Source organism: Spermophilus citellus (genome assembly GCF_964194105.1).
Source record: "Spermophilus citellus genome assembly, chromosome: 13".
Classification (NCBI taxonomy): domain Eukaryota; kingdom Metazoa; phylum Chordata; class Mammalia; order Rodentia; family Sciuridae; genus Spermophilus; species Spermophilus citellus.
In genome coordinates, this window is record NC_138193.1 from 63,042,229 (window position 1) to 63,065,689 (window position 23,461).

Consider the following 23,461-nt stretch of genomic DNA (forward strand, 5'->3'; position numbering starts at 1 on the left):
GAAAGAAAATCTGAGACCTAAATCTACTTTGAGCATTTGACAAAATATAGCATCCTTTCATGTTCAAAACACTAGAAAAACTAGGGATAGTAGGGACATACCTTAACATTGTAAAAGCTACCTATGCTAAACCCAAGGCCAGTATCATTCTAAAGAGAAAAATTGGAGGCATTACCTCCAAAAACTGGAACAAAATAGGGATGCCCTCTTTCACCACTTTTTTTTTTTTTTGGTGTATTTAAAATTTTTATGCATTTTTTCATCATTATTTTTATTTTTCCATATTTTATTAGTGCTTCATAGTTGTACATATGGTGGGAATTGTTTTTCATATTCATGTTCTTACACATTTAGGTTATATGTAAAATATAACAATATACTTTGACCAATATCATTCCCTGATATTTACCTCCCTGCCCCCACCTCCTCACTTCCCCTGGTCCTTTTCCTCTATTGAGTTCCCTCTGACTTTTTAAAAAATTTTAAATTTGTTTTAGTTAGTTATACACGACAGTAGAATGCATTTATGCACTGATATACATAGACGGGATATAATTTCTTATTTTTCTGAGTGTACATGTTGTAGAATCATATTGGTCATGCAGTCACATATATAAAGTAATATGTCTATTTCATTCTACTATCTTTCCTATCCCCACATCCCCTCCCCTCCCCTCACTTCCCTTTACCTAATCTAAGGTAATGCTATTCTTCCCTAGTGCCCTCCACCTTATTGTGAATTAGCATCTGCATATTAGAGAAAACATTTGACCTTTGGTTTTTCGGGATTGGCTTATTTCACTTAGCATGATGTTCTCCAACTCCAGAAGTTTACTGGCAAATCCCATAATTTCATTCTTCTTTAAAGCTGAGTAATATTCCATTGAGTATATTAACACACACACACACACAAAAAAAAAACAAATAACCCAATCAATAAATGGGCTAAGGAACTGAATAGACACGTCACAGAAGAAGAAATGCAATCAATCAACAAACATGAAAAAGTGTTCAACATCTCTAGTAATTAGAGAAATGCAAATCAAAACTACACTAAGATTTCATCTCACACCTGGCAGAACGGCAATCATCAAGAATATGGGCAACAATAAATGTTGGCGAGGATGTGGGGGAAAAGGCACTCATACGTTGCTGGTGGGACTGCAAATTGTTGCAACCACTATGGAAGGCAGTATGGAGATTTCTCAGAAAACTTGTAATGGAAACACCATTTGACCCAGCTATCCCACTCCTTGGTTTATACCCAAAGGACTTAAAATCAGTATACTACACTAATGCAGCCAATGTTTATAGCAGCTCTTTCACCACTTCTATTCAACATAATCCTTGAAACTCTAGCCAGAGCAATTAGACAGATGAAAGAAATTAAAGGGATACAAATAGAAAAAGAATTCAAACTATCCCTATTTGCCAACGATGCGATTCTATATCTAGAGGATCCAAAAAATTCCACCAGAAAACTTAGAATTAATAAGTGAATTCAGCAAAGCAGCAGGATATAAAATCAATACCCATAAATCAAATGCATTTCTATACATCAGTGATGAATCCTCTGAAAGAGAAATTAGGAAAACTACCCCATTGACAAAAAAAGGGGAGGAGGGGGGAATCAATGTAACAAAAGAGGTGAAAGAGCTCTACAATGAAAACTACAGTATACTAAAGAAAGAAACTGAAGAAGACCTTAGAAGATAGATCTTTCATGTTCTTGGATAGGAAGACTTAAAACTGTCAAAATGGCCATACTACCAGAAGTGCTAAACAGATTCAATGCGATTCCAATTAAAATCCCAACAACATCTCTCACAGAAATAGAAAAAGCAATCATGAAATTCATTTGGAAAAATAAGAGACCCAGAATAGCCAAAGTAATCCTTAGCAAGAGGAGTGAAGCTGGAGGCATCACAATACCAGACCTTAAACTATACTACAGAGCTATAGTAACAAAAACGGCATGGTACTGGCACCAAAACAGACATGTAGATCAATGGTACAGAATACAAGACTCAGAGACAAACCCACATAAATACAGTTAAAGGCATCAAAAATATACATTGGAGAAAAGATAGCCTCTTCAACAAATGGTGCTGGGAAAACTAGAAATCCATAAGCAGCAAAATGAAATGAAATCCCTACCTCTCACCATGCACAAAACTCAAATCAAAGTGGAATTAGACCAGAGACCCTGTACCTAATAGAAGAAAAAGGCCCAAATCTTCATCGTGTCAGATTAGGTCCTGATTTCCTTAACAAAACTCCTAAAGCCAAGAAATAAAATCAAAAATCAATAAATGGGGGCAGGAGTTGTGGCTCAGTGGTAGAGCACTTGCAGGGTTCAATTCTCAGCACCACTTATAAATAAATGAATAAAATAAAGATCCAACAACATCTAAAAAAGAAACAAAAATAAATAAATGGGATGAATGTAAACTAAAAAGCTTCTTCTCAGCAAGAGAAACAATCAATGGTGTGAACAAAGAGCCTATAGAGTGGGAGAAAATCTTTACAACACATACAGATAGAGCACTAATCTCCAGGATATAAAAAGAACTCAAAACGCTTAACACAAAAAACAAAACAAAAACCAACAGACACTTCTCAGGAGAAGATATATAATCAGTCAACAAATATATGACAGATGTTCAACATCTCTCGCAATTAGAGAAATGCAAATCAAAACTACTCTAATAAGATTTCATCTCACTCCTGTCAGAAATGGCAGCTATCAAGAATACAATCAATGATAAGTGCTGGTGAGAACGTGGGGGACAAGGCACACTCATACGTTGCTGGTGGCACTGCAAAATGGTGCAACCACTCTGGAAAGCAGTATGGAGCTTCCTCAGAAAACCTGGAATGGAACCACCATTTGACCCAGCTATCCCACTCCTTGGTTTATACCCAAAGGATTTAAAAATCAGCATACTACAGTGACATAGCCACATCAATATGGCTAAACTGTGGAACCAACTTAGATGACCTTCAATAGATGAATGAAGGGGGCTGGGGATGTGGCTCAAGTGGTAGCACGCTCGCCTGGCATGCGTGCGGCCCAGGTTCAATCCTCAGCACCACATACAAAGATGTTGTGTCCGCCGAAAACTAAAAACAATAAATATTAAAAAATTCTCTCTCTCTCTCTAAAAAAAAAAATAGATGAATGAATAAAGAAACTGTGGTATATATACACAATGGAATATTACTCAGCATTAAAAGAGGATAAAATTATGACATTTGCAGGTAAATGAATGGATTTGGAGAATATCATGCTAAGCGAAATAAGGCAATCCCCAAAATGCAAAGTCCAAATGTTTTCTCTGATACGTGAATGCTGATCCATAATGGGGAGAGACAGGGGAAGAAATTCTGCATTGGGCAAAGGAAAGGGAGGGAAAAAGAGGGGGCACGGGGATAGGAAAGATGATAGAATGAGAAGGTCATCATTACCCTAGATACATGTATGACTATACGAATCGTGACTCTACATCATGTACAACCAGAGAAATGAAAAGTTGTGCTCCATTTGTGTACAATGAGTCAAAGCACATTCTGCTGTCATGTATAACTAATTAGAATAAGAAAAATTTTTAAAAAACATTTCATTTTCAATATTTTGCCATGCTCAAAATGATAATTACAGAATTAAATCCTACAATGATCATCAGCCATCCTTCCTATACTTTCACCTAAGCTTTGACAATCTAATGCCAATGATACTCCACAAAGCCTCCTCAGTCCACTAAATCGAACACCACCCAATGAATACACACCAATCTATTAAATACTTGAACCTCCACACAATACAAAAAATGGTACTCCACAGCTACACTAGTCAGTCCTCTAGAACAAAGCCTATCCCTTACATGTATCTTGCATTTAGTTTATATAAAATCAAAATATCTATTACATCTATTTAAGCATAGATGGAGTTGTTGATTAAAGGCAATTTTATATATATCCCAAGCTTTTACAATTTGGTCTATACACCCTTCAATAAATGCATCAAACAGAATAGAACAGTTGCACTTTTTTCTAATGGACAATATTATGTTGCTTATTCTCAATTAGTTGACAGGATATAGATGTCCTACAATCCTAAAGTTTCAAGAATTTTACCTCCGCAATAATGAGTTTGTTAAGGTAGATAAGTCTAATACAACAAAACTGAAGACTAACAATACATCTGATGTAAGACATTAAGATGTAGGAATGTAAATTATGGTTCATCTTCTTGATATAATATTTTGTTTAAAAAAACAAAATATTAAAGTATTCATAATTAGAAATTAAATGCGTATCAAATCTGTATATTGAGTAAGTACTAAATTAGCCAGTGACAAATAAACATATTTAGAACTAAAGATAAAAATATAAAAACTACACAATATTAAATGTATAGAATTTTTTAAAAAACACACACCATCTGTAGAGTCTTAATTCAATTCTACTGTTTTTGTTGTGCCCAAATACTACCTGACATCTTGGAGCTATTATATAATATTTTTTAAATGTTTAACAAAAATAGCAAACATTTGTTGAGCCTTTATCAGAATGCCTAACACACAGTAAATGTTTTTACATACATTCTCAAAAATCTTCACTAAAATCCTATACAACAGGCTACTTATTAACTATTCCTTTTATGAGTGAGAAAACTGAGACTTAAAACAGTTAAATAATCTGCTCAGTGTTATATGGCTAAGCAGTAATGCAGTTAGAATTTAAATCTCTATAATTTGTATGTTTTACCTCACTGCACTACCACCAAACTGGAAAAAAGTGTGAAGTACAAGAATAAATTCATATACATATGTAGCTGGTCTGTGTAATGAATATTTCATTGATTACACTAAGCACGTGGTAGTTTCTGAGATACCGACTGACCATGATGATTGTGAATATTAGAGCTCACTATCATAAAATTTGGGATTTTAAACCTATAAATATCTGTAAGGGCTGGGGTTGTGGCTCAGTGGCAGAGCGCTTGTCTCACACATGTGAGACACTGGGTTCAATCCCCAGCACCACATTAAAAAATAAATAAATAAATAAATAAAGGTATTCTGCCCACCTACAACTGAAAATTTTTTAAAAATGTACAATACACCTAAGTATATAGACATTAAATGGCAAGCAGGTCAGCAAGCCCTGATACTCCACAAAGCCTCCTTAGTCCACTAAATCGAACACCTCCCAATGAATACACACCAATCCATTAAATACTTGCACCTCCACACAATACAAAAAATGGTACTCAACAGCTACACTAGTCAGTCCTCTAAATAAAATAAAAATACCAGAGAAAATTAAAAGTAGCCATTTCTCCAACAGTAATCAAGAACCACAAGAAATCTGGATTTCCTATGTACTTTTGATTTTAGAATTTAAGAACTTAAAGCACAGCCAATCCCTACTTGTCTCCTAAAAAATATATCCCAATAGCCTTCTATAAGGCTCGGGACCTCCTATCTCTTGTTTTCCTGCATCATCTTAGTTCAATCAAATTCTCTCTCCTGAGAGATCATGTTTGAGTTTGCTTAGGGACATGGCCCCTACTTATCTTGCTTAATCATTTCTATTTTTATGTTCCAGCAGAACTATAAAAACAAGTCCAAGTACAAATCATAAAAAAGTTTTAAGTTTTAAATGTATAAGAATTTCAAAGAAGTGTTTTAGGATCTGTGAGAAGGAATGATATTTTAGATACATTAACTATTTTAACTATTTAAAAATAAACACATTTGTTCACACAGGTCTTTTCCTTAGGTATAATATATAAAAGCACACACTTGCAAAATCATCTGCATGCAGAAGAATCATTCTGGATTTATGCAGTTTTCCTAATCTTTCACAGCTGCCTCACCAACACCTAGATCAACACCTGGGAGTGGGAGATTAAACCCAACGCTCATACAAGTACACATGCAACCACTGAGCTATTCTCTGGTTACTCTGACTTTTTTTTCCTACTCATCTTTATCCAATTTTCCCAAAGCACTTAATTAAGCTTCCACAGAAGTAATTTTTTAAACACCATTTCACTGGTTTATAATAAAATATAATCATATTATTTCATTACAATAAAGATAAGTGGCATAAACAGATTTGGGAACAAACAATGATTTTTGGTGAATAGACCACTCACTTTGGTTAGACAAGAATTTATTCCTAATCAGGAGTAGACCCAAGCATTCAAAGAGAATGGAAATATCAGTTAATTTCCCTAGGTGAAAGCCAATTATTTAAGTGTCTCCTCAACCATCATCATAGTTATTACTCTTACTGCATATAAGCATATCTATGCGCAAACATCTCCCCACTAAACCAAAAGTTTAAAACTGATTTGCTATTATATGCATGTGCTATTGATTCCTTTAGTCCTTAAAGGCAGCTGGGCAGACCTTGAGACAGCAATAGCTTCCACCTGCTAAACTGTTTCTTGCATTTCAACCATATGCCTTTACCCAGGAAAGTTTTGGATATACTACAAAATTCTAAGTTCTTAAAAGCAGTTAGTCTTTACTTTTGCATTTTCGATAATTAAAATTAAATAGTGGGCATCAATATATTTGCGAATAAAAGTACTCAATAAAGGAGATTTCCACAGCCTTGTCTAATGACTTCAGATAAACTAGAAAAAAAGAGTTTGGTAGGGCTGGGGTTGTGGCTCAGTAGTAGAGCACTCGCCTAGCACATGTGAGGTGATCCTCAACACAACATAAAAAAATAAACAAAATTTTAAAAAGAAAAAAGACTTTGGCCAGAGAGATATGACTGTTGAGGGCAAGCCTAAGCAGTGACAAGAAATTTGTCTTTAAAATCATTTATCTACACATGTATATTTTCTTTCTACAATTAGAATGCAGCTCCATGATTATTAAGCCATTGCCTATCTCATTCATTTGTATCTCAGTGCCTAGATAAATGCCTATCATACAGGAGCTATTCAATAAATATCTGTTAAATGTATTGCTATAAGAATTTCAAAGAAGTGTTTTAGGATCTATGGGAAGGAGTGGAGCTTAATTAATGGTTCTACTCAAGATACATGGAGAAATGATAGGAAGGCTATAAAAACTTTCAAGTTCCTTTCAAAACTTAATGGCAACATACCATAGTGCTTAAGAGTCTGGGTTTAGGCAAATTTGGGCCTAAACTCTAGCTACCAAGGAAACTTGCATGGGTAACTCAATCCCTCCCAGGCTCAGTCTCTCATTGTGAAATAGGGATATTGGCTCTAGAGTTGTTTGAGGGTCATATTAAGGAAATACATGTGGAGAACAATGCTTGGCACATTAATGCTGAATAAATGTTTGCTGTTATTATTATTAAAGTTGTTAATAAACACATAAAATATGCCACATTGTATGCACTAGAAATAAAGATCTCCTTTATTGTTCGTAAAGGATACCCAAGAACAGGTCTTTGAGGTCTGACAACCTACATAGTTCATATCAGGACTCCATCTCTTAAGCAAGTTACTCTGAACTTCAGTTTCTTCTTTTGTAAAATGAGTATAATAAAAGGCTTACTTTCCAGCTGTGCTGTGAATATTAAATGAGGTCATGAACGTAAAGCATTTAGTACAATGCTTGATATATAAAGCACCCTAATATTGGTGATAATCACTAACTATAAAATAGTTTTGCATACACAGGTCTTTACAAAGTCTTTTTTTAAAAAAAAATATCAGGCTGGGATGTAGCTCAGAGGTAGAACACTTGCCTAGCATGAGCAAGGCACTAGGTATGATCCCCAGCAATGCCAAAAAAAAAAAAAAAATTTAATTAAAATTTAAAATACTTAACCCTTTGCTTCATTAAAAGCAAAATCAAAATAAAAATCTTTGAAATGGTTTTCATGCTTTCTTGAAATAATGGAATATATTCTAATCTCCCAAGGGTTTTAGAACTATGTACAATGAAGATACCAGTCTTAAATAAGCCCATTTATAAACAGAAATCTGTTAAATGGCCTTCTTCCACCTTCTTCCATATTTAATCTAGCCATAGATAACCTTCTGGCACTTTCATGTTTCTTCTAAACTATCTTTTATGTAATTCAGTTTGAACTTGGAAAAAAATATTCTATCAGTACCTTCAATAATTATCTGTGCTTCTTTTGACTCAGCAGAAGGTTTTAAAATGGGACACAGGAAACAAAAATTAACTTGGATAGCTCTGTCACATTTATAGCTAAAAGGAAATATGTTTGCAACCTTTTCAGTTAATGAACAATTCTAAAATTGTTTATTTTAAAACACACTGTAAATTGCTTCTCATTTATTCAGTTATATGTTCATCTACTTACAGAACTATTTCTTACTCTTGTATTTTTGCCAAACTCTCAAACTAAATGTCCTCCTACTAAAAATTATGTCCCCCTATTAAAAATTGTAGCAATTTCCAAAATGTTGAAAAGATGTAAGATTCTAATATCCTCCCCCCGCAAAAAAAAAAAAAAAAAAAAAAAAAAAAAAACTAGATCATTGGTGAACTAGAGAACAATGACAACAAAGAACTGGCAGAAAAGCCAGACTTGGTGGCGCATGCCTATAATCCCAGCAGCTCTTGAGGCTGAGGCAAGAGGATCGAAAGTTCAAAGCCAGCCTCAGGAACTTAATGAGGCCTAAACAACTCATACACAACAGGGCTCGGGATGTGGTTCTGTGTTTGAATGCCCCCCGAGTTCAATCCCCAGTACACCTCCCCCCAAAAAAAGAACCGGCAGAAAAAAACAAGAAATAGATTAAAAAGTGTTTACAGATCCTACAAATGATCCTACAAAGTAAAAGGCAAATGTAAAGACATGTTACCAAATGTTCCCTGAATCGTAGTGTAGAACTTTTAATAGAAATTATAGAAATTTCAAAGACTTCTGGATATTTTTTAACTGCAATAGAAGAAAATAATAAACACAGAAGAAAAAAAATTCAAACACTACAAACAGTATCTTTCATCATCCTTTTATAGATGTCAGAGCTGAGGTCATAAAACAACCTCATGAGGCATTTGGCCTATATTCTTATCAGCTAGGGTGGTAGTTTTCAAAGAATATTCCACTTGAGTATGGATTAGAAAGACAAAGGTAGATGACCTAAGGAGTTGGAAAGAATGTTAAAAGAATGGAAGGTCCTAATGCCAACATGTTCATGTTATAATCTCCCAGGCTCTTTACTAAAATCACCTTGCATCTTTCCTATAAGGCAACCTTCCTGTTGGCCTACCTGTGAACAAGAGAGGCTGCAAAATAATTGTAATAATCCTAAATACCCTAAAAAATAAAAATGAGGCCTCTACATAATCCTGTTTATGCTGTATACTAGCTTTAAACTAAGATACGGAATAGCCAGTGATTAATGTAAAGTACATTGTGAGTTTAATTATATAATTCATATTGTGGGAGCAGTCCTGGAGAGTAGAAGGTGTGGAAGGGGGAAAAGGGCAGAGGCTGTAAAAATAAAGTTATATGGAAGAGTGGATAGTCAAAAGGCTAAGAGAAAGATACAGATGATAAAACTGAGGGTGGAGGCTAGGCTGACCCCTTTCTTAGAAGCCTGAATGAAGGAAAGGCAATATTTTAGCAAGATACATATTTACTTAGCTTGTGTGTTTAAGAGAAGAGGCAAAGCGGAACCAGAAACCTATAAAGAAGAAGTACACTTAAAAGGCACACAAGGGAAATACTGAGGTGATGATATAGTTCTGTATGTTGATTGTGGAGGCAAATAACTGTATACATTTGCCAAAATTCATAAAAATGTACACTGAAGAGGAAAATCTTTACTATATATAAATTATACCTCAATAATTTTGACATTTAAAAGTTATTAATAGCTAAAATACTGATTAACCTTATAAAGTTCATTTATCACCAATAAAAACAAAAACATCTTTTATGTACCATGTCTTAAAATGATGCAATATCTAATAGTTGCTTTAGATACGAAAAGAATGGTTCTATTTAAAGAAAATTTATTATTCCAACCTTCCACCATCAGTCTCTCTCTTAAGTGGAAATGGCAATTTCTAACATTGCCCCATGAAACCCACCTAGAGTGGACAGCAGCAGCAATGGCAGACAGAAACCGTAGTCTCCAGTCCTCTCCAGGGCCTTTCTTCTGGTTCTAGACACAAAGAAGCAACACATCCTCTATATGCTCTGCCACCAGAAAACAAGCTACATTACTTTTAGATTCTACTATTCTCACAGCTTTCTTCTCTTTGATTACCCATCTACCCTCAGAGAAGTCTTGCCTCAAGGTCACCTCAGTAGTCTACCTTAATGCCATGAAGTCTTTCTTAAGCCCCCATGCCAGTTAGTCTCCCAGAGCACCCTGTGGACTCTTCATCCTGTGGTTCTGAAGTCATCTGTTTCTAGATCATTTCCTCCAAAAACATAGGGCTAAAGAGAATGCTAAAAAGAGACCAATAGCCAGGCATGGTGACACACCTGTAATTCCAGTGGCTCAGGAAGCTAAGGCAGAAGAATCATAAGTTCAAAGCCAGCCTCAGCAACTCAGCAAGGCACTTAGCAACTCAATCCCTGGTACAAAAAAAAAAAAAAGAGAGAGAGAGAGAGACAGACAGACAGACAGACACCAAGACTTGTTTTTGTCATCCTAGCATCTAGCTAGTACCTGGCAGGGAAAGGCACCTGATAAATGTTTCTTGAATAAGATTCTAAGACAAGGGGACTGGGGTTGTGGCTTAGTGGTAGAGCATTTGCCTAGCATGTATGAGGCACTGGATTTAATTCTCAGCACCACATATAAATAAATGAAAATAAAGGTCCATCAATATCTTTAAAAAAAACATTTAAAAAAAAGATTCTAAGACAGTAGTTCTTAACCTTTACAGGTTATGAACCCCTTTGAAAATCTGATGAAAGCCAGGGAATCTACTCTGAAAAAAAAATGCACATTTACACAATTTGACCTATGATTTTAAGAAATCTTTGAAGGATCTGCAATTCCTACAAAGATCTTCCAAGTTGAGATGCCTGGCATAAACATTCTGTTATATGCCTTGGCATAAAAATTCTGTAATATGCTTTGGCATAAGATGGTACTAGTAGATAGTAAGTTGTTCAAATCTGATCTAAGACAAAGAAAGAATTAGTAAAAGATCCCCCAAGAAATTTCAGGGCAGAAAGATGAGAGGCACTCATGGACCACTCATCTTGCTTTATATAAAAATTCTCCCATTATCAATCCTTTTAAAGGTTCAGGGTACCCTTAATAAGTAAAGATAGTGGGAATTCCCTCCCCCTCATAGTTGTACCAGAAACAAAGATGTAGAATAGGAGAAATTCACAAATATATTTTTCTCATCCAAATAAGGTACTTAGATAAAAGATAGACTTTCAGGGGTATAATGCTAAAATTCTCTCTATGTAGAGCTACAAGCCCTGTGTCACAAAAGCAAAGGTTCAGAAAGACTCTCCATGATGTAGTAGGTAAAGTGGAAGGAATGGCAACGTTCAAAAAACAGTACTTCCAAAGACTATGATTCTGTGGGACTAGAGTGTCCTCAAATCTGGGCACAAGGCAGCAATTAGAAACACTGGTCCAATAATAATACTTGGAGTCTCTTAATTTACACATGGAATTGGTATTGAATTTCAGATATTTACCATCACTGTTTCTAAAGTAAAATTACAAATAAGGAACCAGATGGAATTAAGAATCACAGATCAACTCAGCTCCTTAATCAAGTCACTGTTCCTGAAATAAGGGTTCTACATAAAAACACATGAAAGAAGATAGTTCTAGGAAAGAAAAAAAAATTAAAGACTGTTTAATTCATCATGGAATCAAGACATAGGAAATTACAGTTTTGGCAATATTTGTTAAATATATTAGTATATTTGCTTAGATTAGAATTTCATACATTATTATTTTAAAACTTTTCATCAAGGAAAAGATGAGACTCTTTGGTATTGAGCCACAGGGTCATTTTCTTAAATGTCAGTGATTGCTTTTTGTGACATACTTTACATCTGGGATTTCATTTTATTTCTATATATATCCAAAACAAGTCTCTAATGCCATTACCACACAGTTAGAAAATCTTCACATGCTCAAAGCAAACTATGCTGTGTCCTATCATGTCAGATCTTTGGCCAAGAAAACACTCAAACTTTAGATGGATGGTGTAACTTCAGAAGGAAAATAATGTGTATTTGTACTTTGCACACGTACATTAACTTTCTCAAAATGGCTTATCCTTCAAACATACACATCTTAATGTTTTTGCACTGATAGACAAAAGAAAGAAAAACTTATGTTATGGAACAAAAACTAAAAAAACTATTGGAGCTAAATACCACTCTGTTGTATGATATTCTCTTGAAGCCAATTCTCTACCGTATACAACTCCTTCCCATTCACAGACACCCTTACTCCTTTTCACATAAATGAAAAAACCTTCTTTAAATGTTATCTTTCATGGAAATGCAAAAGCATCATGAGCAGAGATCAGTGCCAGCCAGATGAAAACAGATTTTAAGTTAGGGCTCAGAAGAATCAATCAGCCCCAGTCCCTTCCTGAACAGGCTCTACAGTTTTTCCACCTTTGATGTATTTCTCAACCCTTTCCACTCACAATGCAGAAGTTCAGTGAGGATGAAAACACTGTCACAGACTTTCTAGGAAACAATGAAAGCTGCACATGGTCCTTCCTTATGCCAATCTGGAAACACACACACACACACACACACAAACACAAACTTTTTGCAGCACTGGGGACTGAATTCAACCCTTGCACATGCTTGCACACCCTACCACTGGGCTACATCCCCACTTTAAATTTTGAGACAGGTCTTGATAAGTCGCTCAGGCAAGCCTCCAATTTACAATCCTCCTGACTTAGCCTCCCTACTTGGGATCACCTGCTTAATATATATTTTTAACTTTCTTTTGTGTGTGTAGCTAAATCTCAAAATAATCATGAATATTTAACACTCCTTTATTTAATATTCACAAAGTTAGGGCAGAGTATTATCCATAATTCCATACACTTATTTCTTCACCATAACTCAAAATATGGACTCAGTGGCCCTTTTTTTTTTTCCAAAACATTTATGTGCTCACTTAGAGCAAAAGTGAGCAAAATGTGACATCATAAAATTTCAATACCTATCTTTAAATATGCCCTTCATTCTAATATTTATGAAAAAAAATGTTTTTACCTAAAAAGTATTCATCTGAATCAACAAAAGCATATGTGAGGTCAGTTTTCTGAGAGCCAAAGTAATAAAGAATATTGAAGATCTTCTGAAACTAAATACACTAAAATAGGATCAGCAAACTCTTTCCATAAAGAGTCAAATAATAAATATTTTAGTTGGAATAGGCCATACTGTCTCCATGGTAACTATTCAGCTCTGCCTTTGTAACAGAACAGTAACTACACACAAGAGACAAATGAATGTGGCTGTGTTCCAATTAAAATTATTTACAGGACCAGGGTTGTGCCTCAGTGGGTTCGATCCTCTGCACCACATAAAAATAAAGATACTGTGTCCATCTACAACTAAAAAAAATTATTTAAAAAAATTATTTACAAACTATGTGTCTGACTCTGGCAATTTTCCAATATATAAAAATACAGATCCTGTTATAATGGTGTGTATATGCACACCTTTGATGCAAGGCTGACGTAAAATATGTCACTCTAAATGGTAGTTCTCCCACAATAATTTCTATTTGGCCAGAAAAATGAAATATCACCTACATTTAAGGGGGAGGAGTGTTAAAAAAAAACAACTATGTTCACTAAATAAAATTATATTTTGAAATGAAAATTTATCTCTATTTCTAAGACCTAAGAAAGAAGACCTACTGAGGAGAAGAAAAAGAAAGCTAGACATGAGAAGCAAGGTGAAGAAATATTAACCCACAAATTATATTCTCAAATGTATTTGCAAAAGCTGGTAACAAACTGCAGATGAGACACGTGTATGCTTAAGAAGCTTATGATAGATGAAGAGCAAATATTTTTTGACTCTGAATTCTAAAACCATCCACATTAAATGCATATGGGATCACAAGCAGTTTTTTTCTCCTCCTGGAAATGGTGATCAAACCTAGGGCCTTCAGTATGCTTGGCACATACTCTACCACTGAGCTGTACTCTGGCCATATGAACACATTTTTAAAAGATGTTCAAAATGTAGGCTTCAAAATAAAAATATTTTTAATGAAGATTTACACTTTTATAGAGACAAAAGACTAGATAAAATCATTAAGTCCAGAATATATTTTCTATTTTTTCTTCTTTCTATATCGAATTCTATATCCCCAGCAGTAACTATGGCCACTACATGGGCATAAACTTCTGAAAGAATTTATCAGAATCTTCTTGGAGAGTGAGGAGGGAGGTACCAAACTGGAAAAAAATCTCAAGGTGATTATGATTCATCTACTTCTTTCTGCATCTTCCAACCCTCAATTTAAGATCTTTACTATATGTCATGATCTCTCAAAATACACTAAGACAAGTTTTTTCAGTGGCAGAAAAGAACCCTGAACTTTAAAATACGCCAAAAATAACAAATAATGTGTGCTTTTCTTCAACCTAGGCTTTAAGCTCAACAGGTTAAGTTCATACAAGAGAAAACAAAAAATTATCAGGCTTGCAAGCAAAAATTAAGAAATGAGAAAAACCACACCTCCAGACCCAAGTTCATCCTTAACTAGGTAAGTGAGGTTACTTCACTTAGGAATGACTACTAAGCAAAAAGTATAAGTATTTAAAGGGGAAAAATAAAAAGTACTAAATTTATTATATTATAATCTTAGGCCTGCTCCCAAATAGTTTTAAAACTATGACTGAACCTATATTTAGTTTCTTTTTAAAACACTGCAGCTATCCAGAAAAATTCTCCCATTACTCTTTTTTGGGAGAAAACATTATTTCTAGTATTTAAAAGAAGAAAAATAAATTATAATTCATTCTCTAGGACCAACGAAATAAAAGACCAAAAACAAAAATAAGACCTAAAAATCAAAGACCAAGGAAATCAAAGATCTAAAATTTAAAAAAAATTAAAAACTTTAACTATAATTGTCAAGTACATAGGAAAGAGCAATGTTATGAATTTTAAAAGTTTAAGAACTGAAAGCCGGCACAGTGGCATACACCTGTAATTCCAGTGGCTTGGGAGGCTGAGGGAGGAGAATCACTGAGTTCAAAGCCAGCCTCAGCAAAAAGCAAGGCCCTAAGCAACTGAGACCTCGTCTCTAAATAAAACACAAAATAGGGCTGGGGATGTACCTCGGTGATCAAGTGCCCCAGAGTTCATTCCCCAGTACCCCAAAAAATAAAATAAAGAACTGAAAGACATTTCCCAAATATGGAAAAAAAAAGTATTCCTAACTGGGAACTAACTATATTTAAGATTTTTCTCATTAGGAAAAAACATCAGAAGGTCTCCATTTAGTTTAAGCCACCATAGATAGTATATAAATGAGTGAGTTGACCTATGAACCAATAAAACTTCACAAACACAGGCAGTAGAGCAGACTTTAGTCAGCAGTTTTCTCTAAACAACCCTGTTTTTAAATCTATGTAAGATTACCAACACATAAAAGAAAAACCACACACAATTATTTTACTTTTATCTCAGCAAAAGCGAAGCTCTAAGTAACTCAGCAAGACCCTATCTCTAAATAAAATACAAAATAGGGCTGAGGATGTGGCTCAGTTGTCGAGTGTCCCTGAGTTCAATCCCTGGTACCCACCCCTACCCCCCCAAAAAGAAAGCTGACAGGAAAGGGGAGAAAAGTCAGTATGTTTAACAAAACCTGTTTCTTAGACAATCACTTCATTTAAACTATCCATTTAACAAACATTTGCTCAGTACACATGTCCCCTCCCTCCAGATCTAATACAGAAGATAGTTCACTCACAAATATCCACTACTTAGGTTGTAAGTGCCACATGATGGTAGATGTATAACTACCAACTGCAAAATGTTTCACAGTTTAACATATTTCCACATGTTATCCTAATAAAATTTCATAAGAAACCTGTCAAGTACATAAAGCACTTGGTATTATTCTCATTTTACACAAAACTGATAAAGCAGAACTAGGATTTAAATCTCCAGTATTACTGTTCCACAACTCTTCTGTGCAGCTTTCTGCTAGGGGCCAGCAACAGAGGTACAGGCACTTAGATTGTTCCTCCAAGAATGAGAAAAGACTTAATAGGTGAAAACACTATGGCATTCCAAGAAAACAATGTATACAGAAGTCCAGAAGCAGGAAAATACAATATGTGAAAGGAATGCTAGGTTGGTTCATGTGAGGCAGGTAAGATGATAGAGAGCATTTAAAGATTCCCTATGCTTTCGATCTAAGTGTTTAAGTGACTCAGAGCAATAAGAAATCAAATGATTTAGAAGGAAGAGGAAACCAACATGAAACTCTTAAGGTATGTTTTGCACTAAACACACATTGCAAAAGAATGACCTCATTCATAGTTAAGTTATAAGAAAGCATATTATCGGGAGATTAGACTTTGGGAAATCTTCAGCAACTCTAAAAGGTCTAAAAGAAGGGACATATTGCAAAGCAATCCCTACTTCTGATGTGACAATTCTTACAAGTCCTCTACACTACCCCACCTCCAAACATAAACCATGTGCAAAATTACCTTAAATTTTCTTACATTTTATCTAAAAACTTACCGAGTCTTCTGGAGGTCTTTGAATTTTCCCCCAATCCACAGAAGGTCCCTTTTCTTGTAAAAATCTGTGAAATAGCTTCCGAAATCCATCAAGATCTTTTTTAGTGTGCTATAAAAATAGAAGTCCTTATTATAATCAGCAGAATGATTAATATTTAATAAAAACAGATATGAAGGATACATTTAAAACACCCTTAAATGAAATTCCTATACTATTAGAATTTGGAGTAGAGCAGAGATTTTTTTCACACCCCAATTTAAAACTAAAAGGGTAAAAGAAAAAGCTAATAGGAGACACATTTAATGGAATACAAGCTAAAAATCTTCTTTACATCCCAGCAGTATCATATAATTTGAACACTACTTGGTTCAAGAGAAAATAATTGGCGCTCTATATTACTAACCAATGTGGTTTTTTTATTTCTAAGAGGAAATTAATATTTGCCAAAAGGAAAAAAAAAAACATAGCTAACCTTAAAACATTAAGTACAAATTGAAATAAATATCTCTCAATTCTGGGAAAGTTCTATAATAGCTGTCAAAGTAGCTTTGGTTCTATTAGAATTGGCTTTTTGGAAAAGGCATTGGAGATATATCATTTATAAACTACCTTCTCATAATTCCCAATAAGAACTAGTACCAATTCTCCACCAATGACATCAAAACACAGAGCAAATAAAGTATTTATTTTGTTTAGATTGTTTTAGTGACTTTTGAAATTTCCTAGGCTGAAAAAAAAGAAGACTTAATGGTTTTGCTATGGGCAAAGGCTGAAAACCCTTAATTGTTAAACAATGCTAACTTTTTTTGTTATCATTCATCTTGCACTTATTTCCAGCTAGACAATCAGGAGCAGCAACAACTAAGTATGTACACAGTTGAAGCAAGAAACACTGTAGAGTCCTTACCTCAAATTCATGTGAGGGTGCTGTGGTAAGTATTTTTTCTAATTCCTTTTTCACAGATAATTCTAGCTCTTGTCGAATGACTTCTTGGAACTGAGAGGCACCATCTTGAGACATTGCTTTGCTAAGATCTGAAAACAAAAATATAAAACCACCAAAGTGAAAAATCAGCCATTCTAACAGTTGGGAAGCTACAATGGATCTATTTCTGGTATTTCAGAAAATGAAAAGGGCTCAATTCTATGGTCATGTGATATTCCAAAATGATTTCAGCAGGGTCACTAATTAGGACTACAAATTTGATTGAAGTATACCACAGTGTAACTGGTACATTAATTAAACATTTTGAGTTTGGTTTAAAAAAAGGTAAAAGTAAAAAGATTTATCCTGCCTACAGGTATGGTGGCGCACTCCTGTAATCCCAGTGGCTCAGAAGGAGGATCTTGAGGTCAAAGCCAGCCTCAGCAAAAGTGAGGCCCTAAGCAACTCAGTGAGACTCTGTCTCTGAATAAAATATAAAATAGAGCTGGGAATGTGGCTTTGTGGTTGAGTGGCCCCAAGTTCAATTTCTGGTACCCCCCAAAAAGAAAAAAGATTTATTTGCATTTGATCATATGGTTTCATTTCTATTAATGTTACCCTACTAGCCATCAAAATTGGAAAAAGATCAAAACAACTGGAATGACATTAATAAGGGTTTGTTCTGTTTTGTTTTTCCAGTACTGGGGATTGAACCAAGGGATGCTTTCCCACTGAGTTACAACCCCAGATCTAGTTTTGTTTTGTTTAAGGCCTCGATAAGTTGCTGAGGCTGTCCTTGAACTTGCCATCCTCCTGTCTCAGCCTCTGAGTTGCTGGGATTACAAGCATGCACCACTACACCTAGCTAATAAGGGCATCTTTTATAGAATATGTCCTTAACAGAAATGCTGCCTCAATAAGAGAGCTGAAGTAGTTTAGCAATTTCACAGAAGCAGAAGACTCCTCCCTTCTCCTCTCTAGTCAAGATGAAAAATTTTAAGGAATTCTTCCCATTTTAGAAGTGGAACCCACTCCAGTTTCACATTCCCCACTAAAGAACCACCTCTTGAGAGACACTAGCAATTCTAAGGTGCCTCTATTTCCATGCATCAATATTTTTACTTTAAAAGGAGAAGGGCACAGATATGCCTGCCCCTTTCTGGTCCCCAATTTCAGTCAAGACTTGTCTCATTGTTTTTCTGTGTCAAGACTATCAGAGGGCTGGGGCTGTAGCTTAGTGGCAGAGCACTTGCCTAGCATCCATGAGGCACTTGGTTCGATCCTCAGCACCACATTAAAAAAAAATAAACAAATAAAATAAAGTCTGTCCAACTTAAAAAAAAAAAAAAAAGACTATCAGGGCTTTTGGCATAGCTGGGCAACTCCATGACAGATGGAACTCAAAAAGGCAAAGAAATGCCTGTTATATTAATACAAACAAAAATAGTAGAAAATACATAAAAAGAAAACACCCCAGGCCCAAATACTTTTTGAGAAAAATGCCAACACAAGTTGTTTTATACACTTTACTATCTCTAGAGTAATCATCCTGTCAACTTCTCATAAAATATAAGGGACAATCCATTTATGATCTACCCCTCCCCATTTCAGCTAGTGATGTCTACAATAGTGGTTAATTTAGCGGAATCATAACACCATAAGGCTAAAAATTTGGTCCCCTTATACATTCCCACACTATAAATTCTTTCAATTATTATCTAGACAGAAGAAGGAAACATTTACATAGAATTAAAGCCAAAACAATCAGTATTTAAGATATTTTTGAGAGCAGACACTAGAAAGCTACATAACTCCTAGGGTAATTTACTTAAAATAGAGAGCCTCTACCTTCCCCAAATATGTGAAAACATTAACAAATGACATAGTTAACATGGCTCTTGAAAAATATTTTATGTATATTTTTCATCATATTAAAACCAAAGAGAAAAAAATCCAAGGAAATGTGGTGACAGTATACAATTCAACCTTAAAATAGCTGTTTTCTGTATAACAGAAAATCACAAACATACCAGTAAAATTGCCAACATGACCCAAGAAACTATGGTTCATAAATATCTTCTCTGGGAGGTAAGAGGCACTATACTTCATGTGTGTTCCATAAACAACCTACAGATATGTTTTGACAAGTAACAATTTGGTTATAATCTGTAAAAACCTATGACAATGGATGAGCACATTTGTATAAGCTATGACTAGTAATTAAAGCTACTACAATATGGTTAAAACTACAGTTAACATGACATCACCCATGCATGTTTATCCCTAGGCAGACTTAGTGGTAATTTAAAATTTGTCAGATGTTAGTCTCCTACCCGTATGCTCATGTGTATCTGGGATGACTCTTCCTCAGTTCTAAGTCAATTCTCATATTAATATTTGTAAAATAATTTGGAAGAAAAAAATCTAAATATAGGGAAGAAAAATTTCGATATTAAAAAACACATGAATCACTTGAGTCTAGGTCACAGATCAATTAAAATAAATCAAGAAATAACTATACAATTATTTTTAAACTGTGGGTTTTTTGTTAGACTCAAAGACATCTTATAGGCTTGCTGTTTTGTTGCTGAAGCTACAGATGCAGGCCAGCATTAAGTCACATTCCTAAAAAATAGTGATGGAAACATTTAGCTTACTTAAACTCTGGGAATATGCCAGACAAGATAAAACCAAATGTACTGCAAAGTTTAAAAATAACTAAAGTAGCTATTTGAGATTTGTCTAAATGAGGACAGTTAAAAACAACTCTAGAGGCTCCCTGTGCAGGACAATAGCCTAAGGCAAAAATACACAGAACTTACTATGTCACTGTCAAGCAAGCTTAAAATGGGTGGCTGAATTAAAAAAAAAAAAAAAAAAGGCTTTATGACTTTTGCCTATAAATGGATGGATCTGGAGACTATCATGCTAAATGAAACAACCAATTCCAAAAAAAACAAAGGTTGAATGTTCTCTCTGATATGTGGATGCTAACACACAATGGGGGAGGGAGATAGAAGTTCAGTGGATTAAACAAAGAGGAATGAAGGATGGGAAGGGGGATGGGAATAGGAAAGACAGTAGAATGAATCAGCCATAACTTTCCTATGTTCATATATGAATACACCACCAGTGAAACTCCACATCATACATAATCAACCACAAGAATGGTATCCTAATTAGAATATAATCCATTATGTATAATATGTCAAAATACACTCTACTGTTATGTATATCTAAAAGGAATTTTTTAAAAAGAATGGCTGAAAGACTCACATTAATACCATCTGTGATCTTTGCCAACCATAGCAGGTTCAATCTTCAGACACATAAGTCAGGTATGGTGGCATTTGCCTATAATCCCACTGACCTGGATAGCTAAGGCAGGAGAATCCCAATTTCCAGGCCAGCCCAAGAAATTTGGCAGGACCCTGTCGCCAAATAAACAACAAAAAGGGTTGGGGATGTAGCTCAGCAATAGAGCATCCTTGAGTTCCATCCCCAGTTTTGTTTCTTAAATTTTATTCTTCCCCATCTCATGTAAGGGTGGGGAAGAATAAAATTTAAGAAACATCCCTAACCTTTATTTTTCCCATTTGTTTGATAAGCACCAAATGCATAACAGTTCATTCTTTCTACACTGTTTACAAATAAAATCAGCTTATATAACAACAACAAAAAAAAAAAAAAACCAAGCATGTCACCTCTTCAATCCCATTCTGTTCCAGTTTCACTCCCCCTTCCCTAGGCAAAGTGCTATTATGAAGTTCTGTTCCTAGTGATTAAAGAATAAGGAAGGTCTTTTAAGGAATAAAGAATATTCAAGAGTAAAGAATAACAAAGAGTGCTTAAGAAACAAGAGTAACTATCTTAAGCACCTGGACACAAACCAGAGAAACCATTTCCCTTTGCATCTTCCTTACCCATCCTGGGTTTTTAAAAGTCTGGAATTTCTGGTAGCAAAAAAAGACAGAACTGAGAAACTTTCTTGGATTTAACATCTCAGGTTACACTTCTGGCTAAAGGGAAGGTCAACTAAAAAATGCCCTGAATAATTCAAGATTTCAAACCTCAGAAAATGTTTTTGTCCCTCCTCACTTCCTAGCAAAATATAATTGATTCTCCATGACTTAAAAAAGTGGATTAAAAGCCAAACATTTTATTACCTTAGAATAAATCAAAATATTTTTAGATATGAGAAGGAGCAACTAATCTACCCTCCTCATTTTACAGATGAAGAAACTGAGGCTGAAAATAGATGACTTATGCAAGGTCACAGAGAAGGCTAATGTTGGAGCCCTAAAAGAAAGATTTTTTTTTTCCTGAGCCCATTCTACCACAGTGAGTAAAAGTACCCTGTTCATTTTTTCCCTTGCTCTGGCTCTAATTTTTGACATAAAATTCCTAAAAACCACTCTCCTCCGGAAGCATTTATAGGAGAATCTCTTCTTACATTCAATTAACAGATCTAACTCTCCATCACATAAAACTGGGTTTACTAGAATTACCTTGGTTGATTTCATCACACATCAATACACAATGGAGTATTATGCAGCACTAAGAAATGACAAAATCATAGAATTTGCAGGGAAATGGATGGCATTAGAACAGATTATGCTAAGCGAAGCTAGCCAAGCCCTAAAAAACAAACGCCAAATGTCTGCTTTGATATAAAGAGAACAACTAAGAACAGAACAGGAAGGAAGAGCATGAGGAAAAGACTACAGTAAACAAAGACGAATGGGGGGAGAGAAACGGAGAGAGAAGGGAAAGCACATGGAAATAGTAGGAGACCTTCAATGATACATAAAATTATAAGAGGTTATGAGGGGCAAGGGGGAGGGAAAAAAAGGGAGAGAATTGAACAACAGCAGGGGAGGTAGAGAGGGAAGATGGGAGGGGAGGGGAGGGGAGGAGGGATAGTAGGGGATAGGAAAGGTAGCAGAATACAACAGTCACTAATATGGCATTATGTAAAAATGTGAATATGTAACAGATGTGATTCTGCAATCTGTATTTGGGGTGAAAATGGGAGTTCAAAACACAATTTGAGTCAAATGTATGAAAGATGATATATCATGAGCTATGTAATGCTTTAAATAATCAATAAAAAAAGTGAAAAAAAAAAAGACAGAATTGTTTTTACCACCCTTTTCTTACCCTCCCCCACCCCAAATTTCCTAATTCTTCCTTGTTCACAGAACTAAAATTTCAACATCACAGACTTTTTGCTCTCCAACTGCGGGGGTGGGAGTGGGGGAAGACCCAGAAAGAAAAAACAGGAAGAAAGCAAGAGGAGACATTGACATTCAATCTGACAAGTGATTCTTTTTGTTTCTTAATTCATTCCCTGCACTTCAGCAACTCTGAAGTATACACAATATACTTCTTTTCTCACCCTGACAAGCTGGTTGCAGGATACCTGGTCCTTGGAGATGCCACAGAAAAACACTAAAATCAACAAAAGGTAGTAGAGCCACACTCAGGCCACCTCTCACCACTCATGAGGTCTCATCAGTCCCAAACCTTTCTTGGAAGTCCACACTGAGAGGTACTTGAAGTCAGAGAATTAGAGAGCCAACTTAATCTTAAACCAGGAAATGACTCGTGATTCAAATAAACAACACTTCAGAAGTATAATGGCAACTGGAAACAGCCATGAATAAAACTTGAGGAATATACTAACTAGATTTACAATCAGCTTCTTGGCCGACTTCAGTCCTTCAAACTCAATTATTTGTAACTATTCTCCCTAGAAAAGTTCTTCTTTGAGTTCTATTAATCAATATTATCTTACATCTTCTTTTACCTCTCTGCCCA

General features: G+C 35.1%; 1 protein-coding gene across 1 annotated transcript in view; it reads right to left on the reverse strand.

Moving 5' to 3' along the window:
• The window catches only part of UGP2 (UDP-glucose pyrophosphorylase 2), a gene marked incomplete at its 5' end in the record, with an annotated part of 54,441 nt that overhangs the window by 20,801 nt on the left and 10,179 nt on the right, over nt 1-23,461 (reverse strand). The window contains 4 exons of the mRNA XM_081265153.1: nt 16,717-16,824; nt 17,624-17,751; nt 19,672-19,768; nt 21,012-21,072. Coding sequence (XP_081121279.1) covers nt 16,717-16,824; nt 17,624-17,751; nt 19,672-19,768; nt 21,012-21,072 — 394 coding nt within the window. The remainder of the gene's footprint in view (nt 1-16,716; nt 16,825-17,623; nt 17,752-19,671; nt 19,769-21,011; nt 21,073-23,461) is intronic.